Here is a 19,008-nt window from a genome sequence, read left to right as displayed (position 1 = left end):
AACATTGTCCAGATCTCAGAAGGAATCAGAGGCTAGGAAGAGTTGAGGTGTTTCCAGGTAATACTGATAGCTGCTTTGTTTACAGTTTGTAACTGACAAGATTTCTATTCCACAATGACATTCTGAGATCAAGCAAAAAGACAAAGGATTGAAAGCACCAACAGTGTGTTCTAAAAACAGTAAGGCAAGGATGTCGTATGGTGTCTAACACACTCAACTGATAGACTTTCTTTAGCTACTAGTTCAGAGGAAGGCAGCCTCTTCCAGTGTTGCCCTGATAGCTTTTTTGTCCTCCGGGTCTTGTTCAGCAAAAAACGGACTCAAAGGAAAATGCAAACCTGCATCTTCCATGAAGGCAAGGAGGAAGGTGTCCACCTTTATTTAGGATTTTAATACAACCTTCTTTCTCATTATTGACAGACTCCTGTTTTTCCAGTGTCTACTGAATCATCCTGACATTCATTAATGCTTACGAGACTTTCTTTTCATTTCAGCTGAATCAAAGCTCTACCACTTCAGTGCCTCCATGTTTCCTACAAAGAAATGTACAGATGTTGCAACCTCCTACTCCGGTTAAAAATATTCCATGTTAGGGACTTATTTTCGCTATGAATAGCAATAAGCTGTTGAAACCAAGGATGCAAAAGAATTTATTCTGAATGAAGAAACTGAGACACAAACAAAAGCTGAAGTACCCTTACTAGGCTTCATTTTTGGCAGCAGTGCTGGAAACATTGTGTGATTTCTCTATGGAAACATAAGGAAGGAAACTGGCAGTCCTGCTTAGCTTTGACAATGTCCTGAAGAAGCTGGAACTTTTGTAATAAATACTCCATCTTTCATTCATACCATTATTTACTTGCCTAACTGAAACATGCAGTGCAATTAATTCACAATCCAAGAAAAAATTAAGCTGAAAATAAGGTACCTGATGTAAACCAGTGTCTCATGTCCTAAACATACTGTCATATTAGTTAGCTCATGTTGCTACTGAGGTAAACATAACTGCAAGGATATTATTTAAAACTATCAATAATTCAACTTGTCTAGTATCAGTAATGAAGAGGAGGCAGAAAATAGAAATACCTGTGGAGTGAGATTGTGAAGAACCAGCCAGTGGCTGGGACGAACAGATCCACCATCACTCCATGTAGAGGCTGCAAACGATTAAATAGCAAACAAGATACATTTGGATGAGATTTGCTTTAAAACTTTATGTTAAACAAAAACCAGAATCAATTCTGTGCTTTACAGAAACTATTTCACTTGCCACATTTAACATGAAAGACAGGTTGCTTACCTGTAAATGTTCTTCAAATGGTCATCTGCGCAGTCAAACAAATGGTTTCTGCAGCTATACAAAGCATGTTCAAGACTTTCAAGAGCTTAGTAACGTTTTGGCAAGAAGCCTGCCAACTCTCAGTATACACATTGAAATAAGTGTGGCTTCCACCTTCCCAGTAATTCCCAGTAATGTTGCAGCAGCTATGTAAGAAAACATGCGATTGAGAGCAGACCAAAACGACACTTGCAGTAAGGTAGAGGGTGGAACTATAGCTGCTGGGGACCATGGCATGAACAAGTTCCCATGGAGCAGATTGCTGGTCTGCATTTACCACTGGAAGCAATGCAATTGGGGGGCGGCAGCGACAGGCAAACAGCTCCCACGGGAGCATGACAGAACCCAGCAGGGCTGATGCTGGCTGCCACAGCATCATTTCCGTCTGCTTGGAGAGTCGGGAGGGGGGCAGGCAAGAACATACATGGTTAGGGATTGTCATTTTATTATTTTTACTTTGAATGTGTATTGTCCTTTTCTACAACAAAATGGTGCTTAGCCCCAAGTAAAAGTGTTTAGTTTCAGGGCTGCAGAAGCAAGGCCCAATGTATCAGGAATGTAAAACCAGTTGTAAAATGGAATGGCAGAGAAGGGGGAAGGCACACCTACCAATATGGGTGTTAAATCCAATTAAAACAGGCTTAAGATATTGTATACATGCTTTTATTGTAATATTCATGTGAATTTTTAGATATATTTTATAATTGTAAAATTCTTTGTTTTGTATATGATTCACTTTGGTCTCATGTTATGTATATTGTTTAGAGATTTATTGCTCAATTATGCTACTTAAAATGTAGATTATTGTTTTTCCTATTATTAGCAACTGTATTGAATGTAAAACTTATATTGATTTTTGTTGAAATGTAAACCACTTTGAGATTTTTTGAAATATAAGGTGGTATACAAGCTAAATAAATAAATAAAACCTAAAGAGAGAAAAGATGAGGCATTTTACCTGGGAGTCCACCCCTGGTTGGAACACATCCAGGAACCATCACTAAACAGCACACATTCTCAGATGGGTAGAGATGACACCTTTTAAAGCCATTAGTCCCAGGAACCTCCAGATCTGGGTCTAACAGCCGTGTCAGTAGCCACCCCAATAAAGCAGCAATGGAGAAACTTTTTTAGTTGAAGGGCTGCATTTCCTTCTTGGCAATCTTTCGAGGGCCGTATGGCAGAGGCAAAAGTGGGTGGAACAAATGCAATTTTTACCTTTGTACAGTAGGATACAATCCCCTCTATTATGTATCCAGGCAAGCAAGAGGCATTATCAGAGTTCAAGGACACATTCCAGCCATGCAAAAACATAGCCAATGAAGGGTGTGGCCTAGGAAGATTTCTGAGCCCAAGATAGAAAGACTCAAAAGGCTGAACTGGGCCATTCACCCCTGAAACAAGGGTTTAGACTTAGACACAGAAGCATAACCATCTACAAGAATCTAAGAGAGCACTACTGAACTTGAGGTGATGTGTAAATGAGTCTTTGACACATTAATACAGAAGTCCAGAGTGCTGAGGAAGCAAAACATAAACGCAAGTTGGTCAGTCAGTGGATGCAGTAGGTAGGCAGTCAACCAAGTATGAGAAAATCAAAATCCCTTACTGATAGATGTGTGCAATTAGGTTGACTGAATTAGAAGCTGCAGCCCCCCAGAGTGAAGTGAGGGAAGCAGCAATTCCTCGGCTGGATGGCTACATGAAAGGAAGCATCTTTCCAATGTATGCATGCAAACCCAGCTCTGACATGATGGATGCTTACTTTGACATAGAAGGTTGACAAATGTTACCTTCCTGATAATTCTTCAGTCTTATGAAGCAATCAATGTGCTGAAGATCCTCAGTGTTCTGGGGGATGGTGAAATATTTAAACAGAAGACCTAAATTTACAGGGCACTGGGTACTAATTATGCTATCCCCTTTCAGAGGAGGATTTTGATTTCCTCCTCCGAAGAAAAGCCCATCTGGGGGAAGCAAGAACAACTCAATTGCACACCCTTATGAATGATAGTAAGAGGTCCCCATGTTGTGTGGTGACTGCACACGTCAAATATCTCCAAAGTGGTGGTGGTGGGGAGAAAACAGAACTGGAAATCCGCAAAGCCCTCCAGCTACCTCTTACTTCAGAGGAGGCATGATGAGTCCCTTACTCCTGCGTAGGAGGTTTGGGCACTCCACTCATCACAGGTTTCCCTCCAGCAGATTGTGATTTCTCGTCTCCCTCATTTTCTTCCCAGGATTCCATCAGTAAGTTCCTTCCCCTTTCTGGCTTGCCACTTCGTATTTAGATACAGTACAAGTTGCCCTTTGCTTGGCTGATTTCTTCCGTCCGTTGTCCCCTGCTGCGTTAGAGGCTCCAGCTCTTCTGCAAGTCTTCACCTTCCTGTTGGCTGTGCCAGCTCTTTACGCAGCCATGGGGGAGGCTGGACAGAAACATAGGACACTGCCATGCAAGACTCTGTGTGGTCCATGTAGCTTGGTACTATCTACACTGACTGACAGCAGCTCTCCAGGGTTTCAAACAGGGAGTCTCTTCCAGCCTTACTGAGAGATGCTGTGGATTGAACTTGGGACCTTCTTCGTACCAGGCACGTGCTCTACCACTTAGCTACAGCCCTTCCCATGCACTGCAACAGACAGTTGCTATTTCACCATGGCTTCATGGGTTGCCATTGTACTGCTAGGCTGGAACTTCACTGATGGGAGTAACTGCTTGGACCCAAGCAAAAATGACTGAGGGGAGGTTGGTGTCCTTGGTGATCAAAATATAGGACATCTGGAGAAAACTCCCTGCCAGAGCAAAAATGTTGGTGGAGGGAATGCAGTTGTCAGAGGCTTGTGTTACACACAGCGGTGAGGAGTTTTTACACCTCTCCAGGGTGTTGGTTTTAGCATGGAAGAGGTTCTCTTATCTGAACCATGATCTGCTATGTGCAGGAAATGGGGATCTGTAGTTCAGCCATATGACATGTCTCATGTTGGAAGACTTATGCCATCTCAGGTGACTGAAGGAGCATGGCATTTTCTCCCAAAGGAAGTTTTAGTACTAACACACATTATGCAGAGAAGAGAGAATGTGGGCTGTGGTGGAATAGAAATTCTTTCCCATAACATATAACTGTCTGCCCTGGTGGACTGTTGGGGCAGAGTGGGGCTTTTGTTGGGACTTTCACTGAGTGTCTTCCACAATAAAAGAATTTGAGTCTGGATGCTTCAATTGAAAACCATTATCTTATAAATTATCCCACCATCTAGAGAGAGATGTAAGAAGTTTTTCCATGACTCCCTTGCAACCTGGGGCAAAGCGGGAAACATCAGAATGCAGATGCAGAGGTATCTGTGTGGCTCAGCTGTAACTATGCCATTCACACAGCGGGTATAAAAGCTCCTCACTGTTGTGTGTAACATAGGCCTCTGACAACTGATGGGGCTGCTTGATTTCCAGCTGCTTGGTGTTAAGACCTAGTGTTCTCTATGGGTGAAAGGAAAACAAACAGCAACAATGATGTCAGATGAGGAGTTAGAAACAATGTTAGAGGAGAGGGACACAAAGTCTATTAAGTAACCATTGATATGAGACGAAGGAGCAACCTGTGTCAAGTAATTTAATCAAGGCAAGGAAGAGAATATCAGTAGCACTGCAAATGGAGCAAGAGGTTTCAATACCGAGGACACAGATGATATAGAGGTCAGCTCTGAGGTCAACACTAAAAGCCCTAGGACAGAGATCACGGCAGGTAGTAATGAGGTGGATGAACCAGATTGAAATTAATCAGCTAAAGAAATGCACAACTGAAGGGTGCATGGAAAAGAGATGAGAGACTGCAACAAAGAAGTTGTAACCATGGTAAGAGCTACCTCCCTGGCATTGGTAGATGTTATTGTGTGAGGGGATTGCAAGACTATTGCTGGATAATACTGAGGAAGCTCCCTGAGGTGCAAAAACCGGATCCTGTGACGGCAACAGTGAAAATGAGACCCATAAGGCCAGGGATCATGCCTTGTGGGTATCTGCAAGAGTCCTGGGGTCATCTTACAGCCCTGCCGGTATTACTGGAAGTGGGAATACTGATATCAGTGGAGCTCCTTGGTAATAGGATCCCAGGGATATACTGGGTCAAGTACACATAGCTATGGCTGTAATGGCAGAAGTCCCTGAATGACCAGGACCTGGGAGAAGATGGGAATGAAATGTGGTGAGCACATTATAATTTATTAAATTCTTCCGAAAAGGGTCCAGGATGAGAGTTGAACTATATGGGAAGAATTTTTCCATCTGGGAGGGATTTAATGTCCAATTGCACCTTTGGACAGCAAACTGATAACCTGGCCTCACTTGGGTCTTTCAGTGTCATTCATCTGGGACTGGATGTTGAACAGGGGAAGGATTGACTTGGAGGAAACTGAAGCCTTATGTTCTGACACGTTAGGTTGGAAGGGTCTCAAGTGCTAATTCCTGAAACAGAGACTTATCCCCTTTATCCCTCTTTTTCTTTTTGGGGCTTTGAAGCAAGCAAGGAAGAAGACTGTTTATCCTTGTATTTTAGCATCCGATGTGCAATAAATAAGATTGCTCCAGTGTTGAGGTAACTGTCTGCATGGCAAGCTTTGAAGCCAATACTGGTACCAAAGTGGAAACAGCCATGCCCAATGTCAAGGGCAGGTCAATTTCCATGACGGCAGTATAGTAGGCAGGTGAAAAGAGACAACCATAGCACAAGCAACTTTTTCAATGCCATCAACAACAACATGGGCAGAATTGAGGTGGAGCAGGGTTGTGAAGCTTGTGGTGCTTTGGAGCCCTTGACCTTGGCACTGAAAGCCAAGATGGCCTGCTCCCACAACATTCCTTGTAGCTGAAATAAGTGATTTTAGTGTGTCTGCTTAACCAAATATTGACATTTCTCCTAATGCTATCACTGTAGCGATCAGGAAAGAGGTGGGAGCCACATCCACTCTTTTTTAGCTTGTGTACTGAGGGTTGGAGGTTGCCTTCCAACGAAAATTCTTTCACCTAACTCAAGGAAGTGCTGACTACTGCTTTGTGCAGATCTGTGGGCCTGCACAGAGATCATAACAACACAATGGGTGGTATTCAATGCTAGCCCTGCTCAGAGTAGACCCAATGAAGTTAATGGATATGACTAATAGGTGCATTACTTTCAAAAGGTCCACTCTGAGTAAGACTTAGTTGAATACAAACATATCTTTTCAAAATCTCACCCCCCCAAAAAAAGCACACACACAATCCAATACATGTTCCTCACCTGCTTTCAAGGATGTTTTATGATAGGAAGGTCTAAAAGTGTTATGCTAACTCCTTCTCACTAAATTTCTCCAGCAGTTACTGACAAACAACCAATATAACTGTTGATGTCATTTTAAGAAAGGGATATACTTCAATTCATTGAGCAAACAATCCTTTCTCACCTGAAAGTCTTATCATATCCATACTAATGATGCTGTGGAACTTTCACATCATTTATGGTCAAGTAATGAGATTACTAGGAAATTCTACTCACCAGAGGCAAGCCTTGAATCCTGTGCTCCCCACCCCCTTAGTGAGCGGGGTGCTGTGCTACTCCAGGGAGAGGATGGTTTTGGATTACTCAGACCAGGAGGTGGGCGGGGCAGCCCTGTAGTGTTTCTTGAGGAAATATGGTTTTTCCACATCTTGTTGGAGAGGTGAGTGGGATTGGGTCCTATGGGATCTGGGGACCATGTTGATTTGTAATCACTGAACTTTGCTATAATAGAGAAAAGGAAACAATACATTAGCGATAGTTAATACACATAATAAAGATCATCATCATTTTAATTTTTGCCAGCCGGTTGTTATAGTATATCTACATGTGATACAATTGCTCGCTCATTCCTGGCTCAACAAACACGTTTGGGACAATTTTAATATGTGAATCTGTAGAGTCTTTATCAGAGAGGTATTTAACATGTGAACTCCCTATGATTCAGTCCTGTAGGCTGAAATGCTCAAAGATGATACTAAGGCAGGACTCAGGATGCCAGATATCATCATGTTACCTTCCGAAAAATTACCCTTTTAGATGATTATCCACAGGAATTGTGCATGCATATCTAGTAAATATATATGCATAGTTATTTGAGCATGCTACAATTAAAGTGCCGTCACCCCACTCCCTTCTATTTAAATAGTGTAAAGATGCAACTGAATTGTTCTGTCTTAAAATATTTACAAGTATTTCAATAAAAATGATTTCCAAATAAAGCTTTGCATTTGAATAAAACATTTAAAGCACAGTAAGTGTGTTTAATTTTTTCCTTAACTATTTCAGTTCAAATAATTTTGGCTATTTGCGAAGTGCTTTGAGATATTTATATATCCTGTAAAATTAACATGGCATGCTTTTTAGTTTCATTTACCAAATACAGGTGAAGCAAACATGTCAAATCAGAGTCATATTAAGCTAGTTAGAAGTACTTTATATAGCACAATTTAAGACAGTTAAAGTGATGATGCTTGGCAGTTTCAAAAAGATCTATTAGCCAAGAACATTTAAACTCAGCAACTTCTAACTAGAAACTACTATAGGAAAAGTGTTATAGCTTACTCAACTCTGGCTGCTAAAGTGAGCTTATTGCTTCTTTGCCATACAAACAGGATACAGTAGGGCCCCACTCATACGGCGGGTTACTTTCCGGACCCCCGCCGAAAAGCGAAAACTGCCGTAAAGCGGAACTCATTAAATAGAATGGCGCGCCACGCCCGAAAGCTGCCGTAAAAGTGGAACAAGCGCCATACGAGTGGGGTTTTAGTCTAATTTCATCTAATTGAGACCGCTGCATTAGCGAAGTGCCATAAAGCGAAGTGCTGTAAAGTGGGGCCCTTCTGTACTATGTATTTCTTCACCAAATAAAACTCATTCCAACACTCAGACATAATGGAGCAGCACTTGTATTTCCAGTCATGTACATCTCTAATGGGAATTTAAAAAAACGCTTAACATCCAGTTGGTTGGATTTTTCACATGGGCCTAATTTATATGCAATGCTGAACCATAGTTTAGTGTCAAGGGAATAAGCCTTGGGCTTGCCCCCCTTCCTCCTCCAGGCCTGTAAGGAACATGATAAAACCTGCACTTTAGAACTAAACAGAGCCCCATGAAACCTGAATTTGGATAAATTGTGGTTTGTTCTAAGTAAGGTTGGTCAACAAACCAGAATTATCAAGCCATGATTTGAGATTTGTTTTTAACCAGCTATAGTTAGAACTAACTACAGTTTCCAGAATTCAGATGTTACAGGGAGTTATGGATAGTTCAAAAGTGAAAGCCTTCAACCCACCCAAGACTTGTTCCACTAGAATGAAACAATGGTTTAATATGTCTGAATTGGCTGCCTGTATTAAGTTAATTACAGCTAGCAAATACCAAACAGACACCAAAAGTAAACTGGAATTAGGAATGCGTACATTCAAGCAAGGCAGCAAAAAGTTGATATAAAATATTGCTTGCATCACCAGGGCTGGTGCCAGACACGTCTCGCAGGGATGGAGCTTCTTCCACCTGCCTGTTCGCTGGCTCCATCTCTCCTGTCTTTTGCGGCTGCACGGGCTGCTATGTGTGTGCATCGCTGCCATCAACCAAGATGGTGGTGGAGGCTTCAGTCCCTTAGGGAAGCCTCAGCCACCATCTTGATTAATGGCAGTCCTGTGTGTGCAGCCCGCACAGCTGCAAAAGACAGGAGAGACGGGTAAGTGGAGCCAGCGAACAGGCGGGTGGAAGAAGCTCCCTGTCTGTGATCCATGGGAGCTACTCTGCCGCGAATCACAGAAAAGGAGCGCTACTCCTCCCCAACCCTATTGAGAGGCCCTCAGGGGCCTCTGTGGCTCCAGGGACCCTCACCCAGGACCTGACCTGGCCACCCTCTGAGACCGGCCCTCTGCATCACTATTTTCCACTGCATCAAATGAACAGATTGTTATTCATAGAAGTCCTAACAAATGGATGATTAACACCTTACACAAAATCCAAAATTCTTTAAAGACATCAAAACAAAGCTGGACTAGAGATACTATCTAAGTAATATGAAGTGCACAAAATAATATATTTTGTCACTGCTGTAGGTAGGCTGGCCGGGATCACATGGAGGTGCTATCTGTAAGAACTAATGCCTTCAAATGGGGGCTGTAACAGACACTCTAGGCAGACTGTTGAACTTATGACAATGCATCACCCAATTTCAGACAGAAGATATGGTGCTTCTGTAGTAATGCATGGTCTATTTGTCTAAAAGAAGTGACTGTTCAATACTATTTTTTTTTAACAAAAACCAGTCATAATGGGTGTTAGGGTTACTGAGGGTAAGGGAAAAACCCAGTTCACTTTCTACCATCCAAAAACTATTATATATGACTATATCCGCTAACTCCAATATCTCAGTGTCTTCCACCTAAAATAGAAAAAGTGAGTTAAATACATTGATAATGAAAACCCAGATACCTGAAGTGCTATGAACATTTGTGAAGGAATTGTCAGAGGCACTGTAGGGCCAGGCACCAGGTGAAGGCAGCGAGGTGTTGAGGGAAGAATTAGACCCTACAGCAAAATAAGGTAAGGAAAAACATTATAGAATAAAAGGAATGTATGTAACAGACATCTTTCAAATCTGAAGACAAAGGTGTTTCTAGCAGTGACACTGAACAGCAGGAACATGCTACGTATTTATATAATTCTCCGGTTTGCCAATGCTTATCCTTCAGACAGACTGTTCCCCATTTTTCCTCCAGCTGCAAATAAGCCTGGCTGGGAGAAAAAGTGGCCTGGCAGAAGGAGTTATAGGGAAGAATCAGTAGTTGTGCAGAGATTAAACATCCTGAGTCCTTCTGATTCTACCCTGCAAATGCCTCCTCACTCCAACTGTGAGCCAGCAAGCAAATGTTTGCTTATGCTACATATTATTCCAATTTTAATTGTTGAAGGGAAACAAAAATTCTATTATATAATATACAAACCTGTGTTGTTGTCCCGTAGAAGTTGGTGATCAGTATCTACAATGGGGGATGTGGCTGTACCCCCAAGCACACTTCCTGGGGTCACATAGGGGTCAGATTCAGGGTCAATGTTTGGAATACCTTTCCATGGCACTCCTGGCTGAAACTCTGAAACAAAAACAATAATTAGATGATATTTCAAATAAAATGTTCAAGACTTTATTTCAGGTTGTTGAAATCTTCCAACTAAGTTATGTTCTAGGATGTCCCGAGGGGGGGGGGGAGGAGAAGAGAAACAATTCTAGTTCTGGGGTTCTTGAGAGGAGTTTGTGAGTGCAGCTACCATGTCTAAAAAACCCCAACAGGATTCTTCTGGTCACAAATACTAAGGCACAAATGTGTTTCCTAGTCTCTTCAACATGATCAGACCTTCCCCTCCTTCCTGCCCTTTATGCTACAATTAATCATATATACATAATTGCTGTGTGCATGTCAATCAGCCAGTTTTTTAAATTGTTTGTAGCCAATCAAAGAGAAGGTTAAAACATATCAATGTTCAAAACCTCAAATTATCAAAACTTAAAACAGTAAAGTTGACCCAATTGTTAGATTAAAAAATCCCCTTGACAGTGTGTGCAATATAGATATAAAATGTACACACACACACACACACGTGTTTGTTTGTATCTTATGCCCTGAATTTATTTTGAGCACAAAATCTGTACTTTCTTGGCACAATGGAAAATGGAAAAGCAGTGGGAGAACAGTGGGAAAACACTGGACTGGACACAAAAAGTCTTCCCTTCAACTTCAATTTTTTGTTAGCTGCGCCCCTTTATGGCAGCAGCAGATTCCACTGCAACCGGATTTGTTGGGCTATCTTCTTTTCTCGGCAGACCAGATAAAACTCCAGTGTTGTGAATTTTAGTCTTTGTATGCATCCTAGAGACACTTGCATTTCTTGGCAGCTTCAGTTCTCTACTACTCCACTTTGGGGACTAATACCATAGAAATTAATAGAAATAATGACAATATATCCCTAGTGTACTGTAATGTACTCTATATGGGGTTCCCTTTCTGATTCCTGTGAGTCAGGAATTGGTTAAGTAGCAGGAAGCAAGAGTAGGAATAAATGGACAGTTCTCCTAATGGAGGGTTGTAGAAAATGGAATTCCCCAAAGATCAGTATTCAGACCTATGCTTTTTAACTTGTTCAGAAACGATCTAGAGTTAGGGGAAAGCAGTGAGGTGGCCAAGTTTGCTGAAGATACTAAATTGTTCAGGGTTCTTAAAACAAAAAAAGTTTATGAAGAGCTCCAAAACAGCCTCCCCAAACTGAGTGAATCGGTGGTAAAATGGCAAATGAAGCAAGTGTAAAGTTATGCATATTGGGGCAAAAAATCTTAATTTCACATCTATGCTCATGAAGTGGGGGTGACTGATCAGGAACAAGACCTTGGGGCTGTAGTGGATAGGGTCAATGAAGATGTCGAGCCAGTATGCGGCACCTATGAAAAAGGCAAATTCTATGCTAGGGATCATTAGGAAAGGTAATGAAAATTAAAGCTGCTGAGATCGTAATGGTGTTGTATAAATCTATGGTGCGGCCACAGTTGGAATACTATGTACAGCTCTAGTAGCCTCATCTCAAAAAGAATACTGTAGAGTTGGAAGTTTCCGAAAAGAGTAACCAGAACAATCAAGGGGGTGGAACAGCACCCCTATGTGGAAAGGTGGCAACATTTGGGGCTTTTTGTTTTAGAGAAAAGGAGAGTCAGAGGTGACAGGATAGAAGTGTATAAAATTATGAATGGCATGGAAAAAAGGATAGAGAAAAGTTTTTCTCCCTCATAACACTCAAACTCATGGACATCCAACGAAGTTGAATATTGGAAGTTTCAGGACAGACAAAAAAAGTACTATGTAGCTCATAGCTAAACTGGAATTCGCTCCTGTAAAAGGCAGTGATGGCCACCAACTTGCTCTACTTAGGTTCTTTCAAGATGATTTAGAAACTTCTGACTGGCTTGCCCACTCTCCCCACCACATGACCATTTCATCACCAAATGCCCTGTGGGAAGGATTCTTATGCCTTTTTTGTTTGGTGATACTGTTTACAATTTTTTTTAAAAAAATGTAATTTAATGTTGCTTATAAGCTGCCTTTGTACCCTGGAAGATGGGATATAAATAACTGTAATAAATAATTAATAAATGGTTTGGGATTGGGTGACTCATATGAACCTGCTCACAACTTATGATCTGCAAAGTCCTGCTTGTGTAAGATCAATCATCTTAGCAGGTACGCAGGGGAGAGCCATCTAAGTGGTGGCCCCATATTTGTTGAACTTGATCAACAAATCTCACATGCAGTCCTACAAGCCCCATTGCTACAAGCAGATCTTGAAGACACTTGTTCTCTTTTTTTATGGAATCATTTTAATTGGAGTGCAGAAATGGTGGCACTGTTTTATTCCGATTACATAATGTTTTATTATTGTAATGAGCAATCTTTTATGGCGCTACTATTTTAAGATTATTTAGAGTTTAAAGTTTTAAATAGTGTTTAATATTTTCATTACATGTTGTTTACAGTATACATTTCTGTTTGCTACTTTGTGAGGGTATCTTCCTAAAAGCAAGATAAATATGTATTAAATAAAAAGTAACACCTCATTCACTTTTTTTAACCAGATGTTTGCCTAATTTGAGGTTTCCATTAGCTAGAAAAACCTGCCTATGAAGAAACTGTCTCTGAGGGCAGCAGACAAGCATCCCTCACTATCATGGTTGAAAAAATAAGCAAAGATAAGCAACTGCATTATGGAAACAAGTTCTGTGTAGAATCAGTGTTGTGTGTATAATGATTCCAAGCAAGTAGTAAGGTACTGAGCAGCTTCAAAAAAAGGAAGTACACCCCAAACAAGTGTTAAGTCCTCATGGTCATGAAGATGTTTGTCTGTGCAGAAGTGGAGAAAGAGACAATGCCTACTGAAGCTTCAGAAGCAGAGGAACTGCTAAATACCATTTCCAGCGGTCAAGCGTAAGGCTTTGTTGTTAGGTGCAGCTCCTTGATCCTCCCCCAAAATAAAGTATGCAGAATGAAAACAGGTTTGATTTACATAATTTATATAGGCCATAGAAGTTTGATTTCTTTGAAATGCAGAGTGAACAAAGCCCTGTTCAGAACTCTGACAGTTTTACACAGTCTTTGCAGACATGCAAATGGTCCATGATCTGAACAAACTTCCACTATTCAATTCTGCACAACAGCAACTTGCTGTAAATAGAACGCCATTAGTAGGAGAATTATCCATCCACTGGGATGTACAATCTTTGAACAAATTTCAGGGAGCTCAGGGAAATTACCTGGAGGCCAACTGGCATTGCTGGATTTGCTTCCAATCTTACTTGTTGGTGGAGATTTGGCTGGTAACCAACTATCTCCAGCAGGACCTGTATGGCTGCCCAGTGGGTCACCAGGGATTATATCAAATTGATTATAGGGTGACCCCCCTCGGGCTTTTCCGGGGGGCACAATCGTCCCTGGAAAGCAGAAGAAAAACATATTTTGGCACAAGGAAATCATGGCATCATCTGAGGGAGGGCTCCAGACAACATGAAAGCAAAATGCCAATTCACACCAGCTTCACAATAATTAATAAAGCCACTATGGCAGGGGTTGCCAATCTTTTTTGGCTAGTGGGCACATTTGGAATTTTCAGGAAGTGCCATGGGTGGCAGTCACAGTATGGCTGCTGTGGAGATGTGCAGGAGAGGACACACCTGCACAAACAGGAAATGAACAGAAGCAGCAGTTTCTCATACATTGTGGTTTTTGAGGGGATATTTATTAACACCTTTCATAGATGCCATAGGAGATACTGCTGGGCAAATTGGCACCCACAGGCACTGCATTGGCAACCCATGCACTAGAGTGAGAAAGAAAACAGAATACAGATAACTAATACAAGAAAAAATAGAATATACATATATATCTAACAATTTGGGTTGGATGAAAGGCAGAATCACAAGCAACTAAGCTTACAAAAAAACAGAATGAAATCAGTGGTAGCATTTAAAAAAAAGTTACCAGGACCAAACACACATTATGATGTATTCTGAAGATTTATCTCTAACCTTTCCAAAAGCATTTGCATTGCTAAGAGCAGCTTAGAACATCTTAGAACAATTAAAATACAATAATCCCACAATAAAAACAACAGCATAGCAGAAGTTGCTGTTATTCTAGTGTTTTGCTAGAGGTGACAATGCAAATCTACCCGTGTTAACTGTTTTTGATAACATAAGCTGGAATCTCTCACCATTTTTGTGCATACTGGCATCTTGGGAAGCTACAGATGGCAACCCATCCATCATAGAAGTCCATTGTTTAAAGCGAGATTCTGTTCCAGTTTCTTTCCCTCCCACCATGCCATAATCCATGCCACTTGAGCCAAAACCTGTGAAAACATCACAATATTAGTTTTATTTTATTTATGTGTGTGAGATCAATTATAGTGTTAACTCAAATAAAACTAGGAAAGCCAAGTACCTCTGCATACTGAAAAGATCTATGTAAACAGCTCTATTCACTATAGTCCCTATCCTATGCCAAAATATACCCATTAAACTGTTACCAAATCTTAGGTATTTTTCATGCCACCAGTGCTGACAAAGAGAGGAATCATGTTCCATAATGACAAGGTGAACAATGTACAGACCCAGAACTTAACTATGATAACCCAAATATGTTTTTGAACACAAAATACAGCAGCTGGAATAGCAGTTTTAACTACTTCCACAAGGAAAAGTGCTAACACTGAACCACATATGCCATTTCAATGAAATTTATCCTATTTGGATAGATTCTTTTGGAGAGTTTCGCAATTCCTTATTTGTTTCTACAACAATAAATAATCTGGTGCCAGCCACAAACATGGCTGCCTTATTCATCCTAACTCTAGTTCATTTAGAAGAATGAGGGGAGAGGAAAAAGCGTCTCAGTTATTGAAATTCTCTGTGTGGGTGCCAAGTCTACAGTGGGAGTACATTATGCTCTTACACCTGTGCCCTATTCTTCCTTCGAAGACTGCGGAGTGGCTTAGATGTGGTCTTTAGGCAGTACTCAGGGACACATCCACAACTTCAGTATGTACCTTCAGACAATTCCTTGAGCCCAACATTACAATCCATCCCCTCTTCGTTTTGTGATCTTGTTGGATATGAACACAAGACCCCTCAGACACTAATACCAATACTTCTAGAGCAGGGAATATTTGTGTAGATAAGTTCATAGATTTAACATACATAGACACTCAGAAGTATTAGTGTAGAGGCCACTGACTAGAAATCAAGCAACATAGGTAATTCTAACTAACACCCAGCAGCTTTCCTTGGACTTTATTATTGAGTGAGTTCTATCTTACAAGTTCTGTTCTCTTCCCTTCATTATTCTGACATCATACAGAACTAAATCTTTAAATATGACTGTGGACACCATTTTCTACTGTAATGGTTAAGAACTGTAGCCACATTCCAACAATTCACTAAACCAGCAATGGGGAACTTGTGGTCTTCCAAAAGTTGTGGGATTCCCAACTCCCATCAGTCCTAGCCAGGACGTTCAATGGTCAGGGGTGATGGGGGCTGTAGACCAACATCATCTGGAGGGCCACAGGTTTCCCACCACTGCTTTAAACTAAAATGATCTCTGATTAGGCTTTTAAACTATACCGATGGCTGTGATGATGCAACCCCTCAGTCACACTGCAAGGCTAGTTTACACTCTTGTACAAGTAAAGTTATCTGTGAAATGATATCCTGGATTAAGCAAGGTGGTCTTAAAATAAAGTTAGGCAGTTTACATAACACTGAGTTATACTCTGCAGGAAGCAACTACAGCTAGATAGTTCTATGCAGCAACACTGTTTCAGCAATGCAACTGACACAAACAAGAAATCCAGTAATTGACTTTGCTCCACAGATTCTTAGTGCATTAAAAATTGGTGCAGGTTACAGAGTTTTAGCTCTTTGCGGTACTTACTTGAACTGTATCCAGGAATTTGCCCTTTGGTGGGTATATCCGAAAGACTCACATTCAGACCACCAGGTACTATGCTGTCTAAATGTGGCTTAGATCCAACTGGATGGGATGGAGAATGTTTCATGCTAGGTTGCCTCTGCTGTTGCTGAAAGGCGCTCACCATACGGGCAATCTGCAGTCAAAGAAATAAGAAATGATTTACCTTAGTACAAACAATTACATTTAGAGCAAGTAATCAAGCTTTAGAAACATCTTCCTTGTATATTGCCAGACTTTATTATACACAGCACTCACACCTTACTGATTAAATATTGTACCTGCTGCTCTTGCTGTTGTCGTACAACTTGGGAAATCTTTCTCTGACTCTGTAACAGTTGTTGTTGTTGTTGTTGTTGCTGCTGCTGCTGGAGGAGGAGTTGACAAGCCTGCAAAAGGCAAGTAGAGAAGAAAGAGAAGAAGTTTATTTGCAGGAATTAACTGTTGGCAAACAATCTTTCTGCAGACTTAAACAGCATTATGAGTTCTTTATAATAAAATAATATTACTACAAAAGGTTTAGACTCTGGAGGAGCACAGTGCTTTCTCTTTTACATCTAATGAATTAAAAATAGTATTTCTAGTATCAAGTTTAATTTATTGTAAAAGGTAAGTCATGTCATTGCAAGAAAGTGCTCCCCACACACAAACTACATAAATGACTTTTTTGTGCATTATCAAGCACAAAGTGTATCTTTTCAGAACATATCCAAACTAAAACCTATTTCCAAGACAATTAAATCTACAATAACAGGCACAAGAGTTTATGAAATTCAGTCTGCTACTGTAGGAAGATACTTACAAGCTGAAACTGGGGAATCTGTGGAAGTTGGCTCAACATAGCAATCTGTTGAGGAGAAAGCTGGGGCCCCATATTGAAGAGTCCTGGGTTCAGACCACTGTTAGGAAATTGCTTGAGCATGGAGGCAGACACCTTAATAAAAAGAGTAAAAACATTTATGATTCAAACAAGAAACTGACAGAACTCCAAAACATTTGTAGTAGAAGAGTTCATGCAAAAGCAAAATGTCTTTGTTGAAAATTGGAAAAAAAGGAAACCAGATCTTAATCATAATGCAATGAAACAACGAATATTACAATTACTTGAAAATTAAATAAAAATGTGATACAAGTACAGACAGAAATACGATAAAAATATAAACGACTATACTTGATGAATTGGAGATTTGTTTCATTGAAATTTTACATAATGCACAAGCATTTTGTGTATTTAAAGAAAACTATCAGTTTAATGTGGAAGATGGAGTTAACATATCCTATTTCAGTTTGTTACAGCCCTGGTGGACAAGCAGTTTCACCAGTACATGTTGAAATGTGTGTGCATGTGTGTGCATGCACACACACACACACACACCATTTGAAATGTGTGGGGGAGGAGGAGGAGAAGCAGAAGAAAGACTGCAGGAGGAAGGACCAACTTGTTCAAGTGAGGAAGACGACCAGGAAGACAGATTGTAGACAGTATATACTAATGAGGTTTCCTATTCTTGCTTACTCCTGTTTCTCTCTCTCTCCTGTAATGGCTATGAAATTTTAACAAAGAGCGAACGGGAGAAAGGTTAGCAGCTTAGAGTGGGGAGGGGGCAGAGAACATCCCTTAGGGGGTTAAACTAAACAGACACAGAATTTAAATCCTGAGTCACAACAAAGCAAATCTGCAACAAATCTGCTAGTTATTTACTACCAAAGGCCCTTAGGGGACAAGACAGCAGGGTTGTTTCAACTATAAATAATCCTTTTATTTGTCCTTATGCCGACACTTGCAATGAGACAGAACCTTACAGAAAGCTCTGGCAGGGTGAGGTTGTTGCTAACCTCTCTTCCCTTCAGCCTCATCTTTTTCACTTTCAGGATGAACTAAGGAGTGGGGCTGTCAAACCATGGGTAAACATTAAGTGATTTAACATGAATGAGTAGCATTGGGAGCAACAAACCACAAGCTTTGGCTTATCGTTACATGTGAACTTGGCTCGTGGTTAGAATTTCCCAAGGAAAACATAGTGGTAACCCAAGACCAAACCTTGGCTACCAGTCATGGTCTGTTACTCCCACTGTGGAGCAGCAGAGGAATGAAGTGAGAACCTTTGAGTAGCATGAATCAGCATACTGCTCATTTGTGTTAAACATAGTCAAACATAGCTCACATTATGTGTGAACTGGGCCATTATCTTGCTCAGTACATTATGAATGTAGACTCAATGTACAGAGCAAGAAAATGATTGCCCCATTCCTTAGTTCACCCTAAAAGACCATCCCCCACCACCCCAAAAAACCATAGTAGTTTGTGATTTGGAAGCAATGTTGGGTTGTGCATTGAATGTGCAGTCAGTGTCAAGAAAGCCCAAGCTTTGAATGAGACTTCTCTGTTTTGGAAGGGGCTAGAGAAGCAGGCAGGACAGATTTGGCAGACATTTAGGCTAAGCAGTTTCAACACCACCTTCTACACTAGAATTCAGATATGGTTGCTATGCTTCTTAATGAAGCATGAACAAATGGAGTAAGGCTCTACACTATGTTCCTCACCCAGATTGGAGAGAGACGGTTTGTTGCCACGGACAGCTTAACTCCATCATAACACCACTTTTAAAAACTGGCC

General features: G+C 40.8%; 1 protein-coding gene across 17 annotated transcripts in view; it reads right to left on the bottom strand.

Annotated features, from left to right (window-relative positions):
* The window catches only part of TNRC6B (trinucleotide repeat containing adaptor 6B), a 176,480-nt gene that overhangs the window by 12,335 nt on the left and 145,137 nt on the right, over positions 1 to 19,008 (bottom strand). For all 17 annotated transcript variants that reach the window (XM_061639205.1, XM_061639203.1, XM_061639209.1 and 14 more), the window contains 9 exons: positions 17,194 to 17,325; positions 16,673 to 16,780; positions 16,356 to 16,527; positions 14,635 to 14,772; positions 13,679 to 13,855; positions 10,332 to 10,478; positions 9,820 to 9,915; positions 6,865 to 7,089; positions 1,087 to 1,157 (listed from right to left, as the gene is read on the bottom strand). In XM_061639205.1, the coding sequence (XP_061495189.1) occupies positions 1,087 to 1,157; positions 6,865 to 7,089; positions 9,820 to 9,915; positions 10,332 to 10,478; positions 13,679 to 13,855; positions 14,635 to 14,772; positions 16,356 to 16,527; positions 16,673 to 16,780; positions 17,194 to 17,325 (1,266 nt within the window). The remainder of the gene's footprint in view (positions 1 to 1,086; positions 1,158 to 6,864; positions 7,090 to 9,819; positions 9,916 to 10,331; positions 10,479 to 13,678; positions 13,856 to 14,634; positions 14,773 to 16,355; positions 16,528 to 16,672; positions 16,781 to 17,193; positions 17,326 to 19,008) is intronic.

The sequence above is a fragment of the Rhineura floridana genome, chromosome 8, assembly GCF_030035675.1.
Source record: "Rhineura floridana isolate rRhiFlo1 chromosome 8, rRhiFlo1.hap2, whole genome shotgun sequence".
NCBI lineage: Eukaryota > Metazoa > Chordata > Lepidosauria > Squamata > Rhineuridae > Rhineura > Rhineura floridana.
Note: the sequence above shows the minus strand (reverse complement) of the source record. Positions and strands in the feature narration are given on the sequence as shown.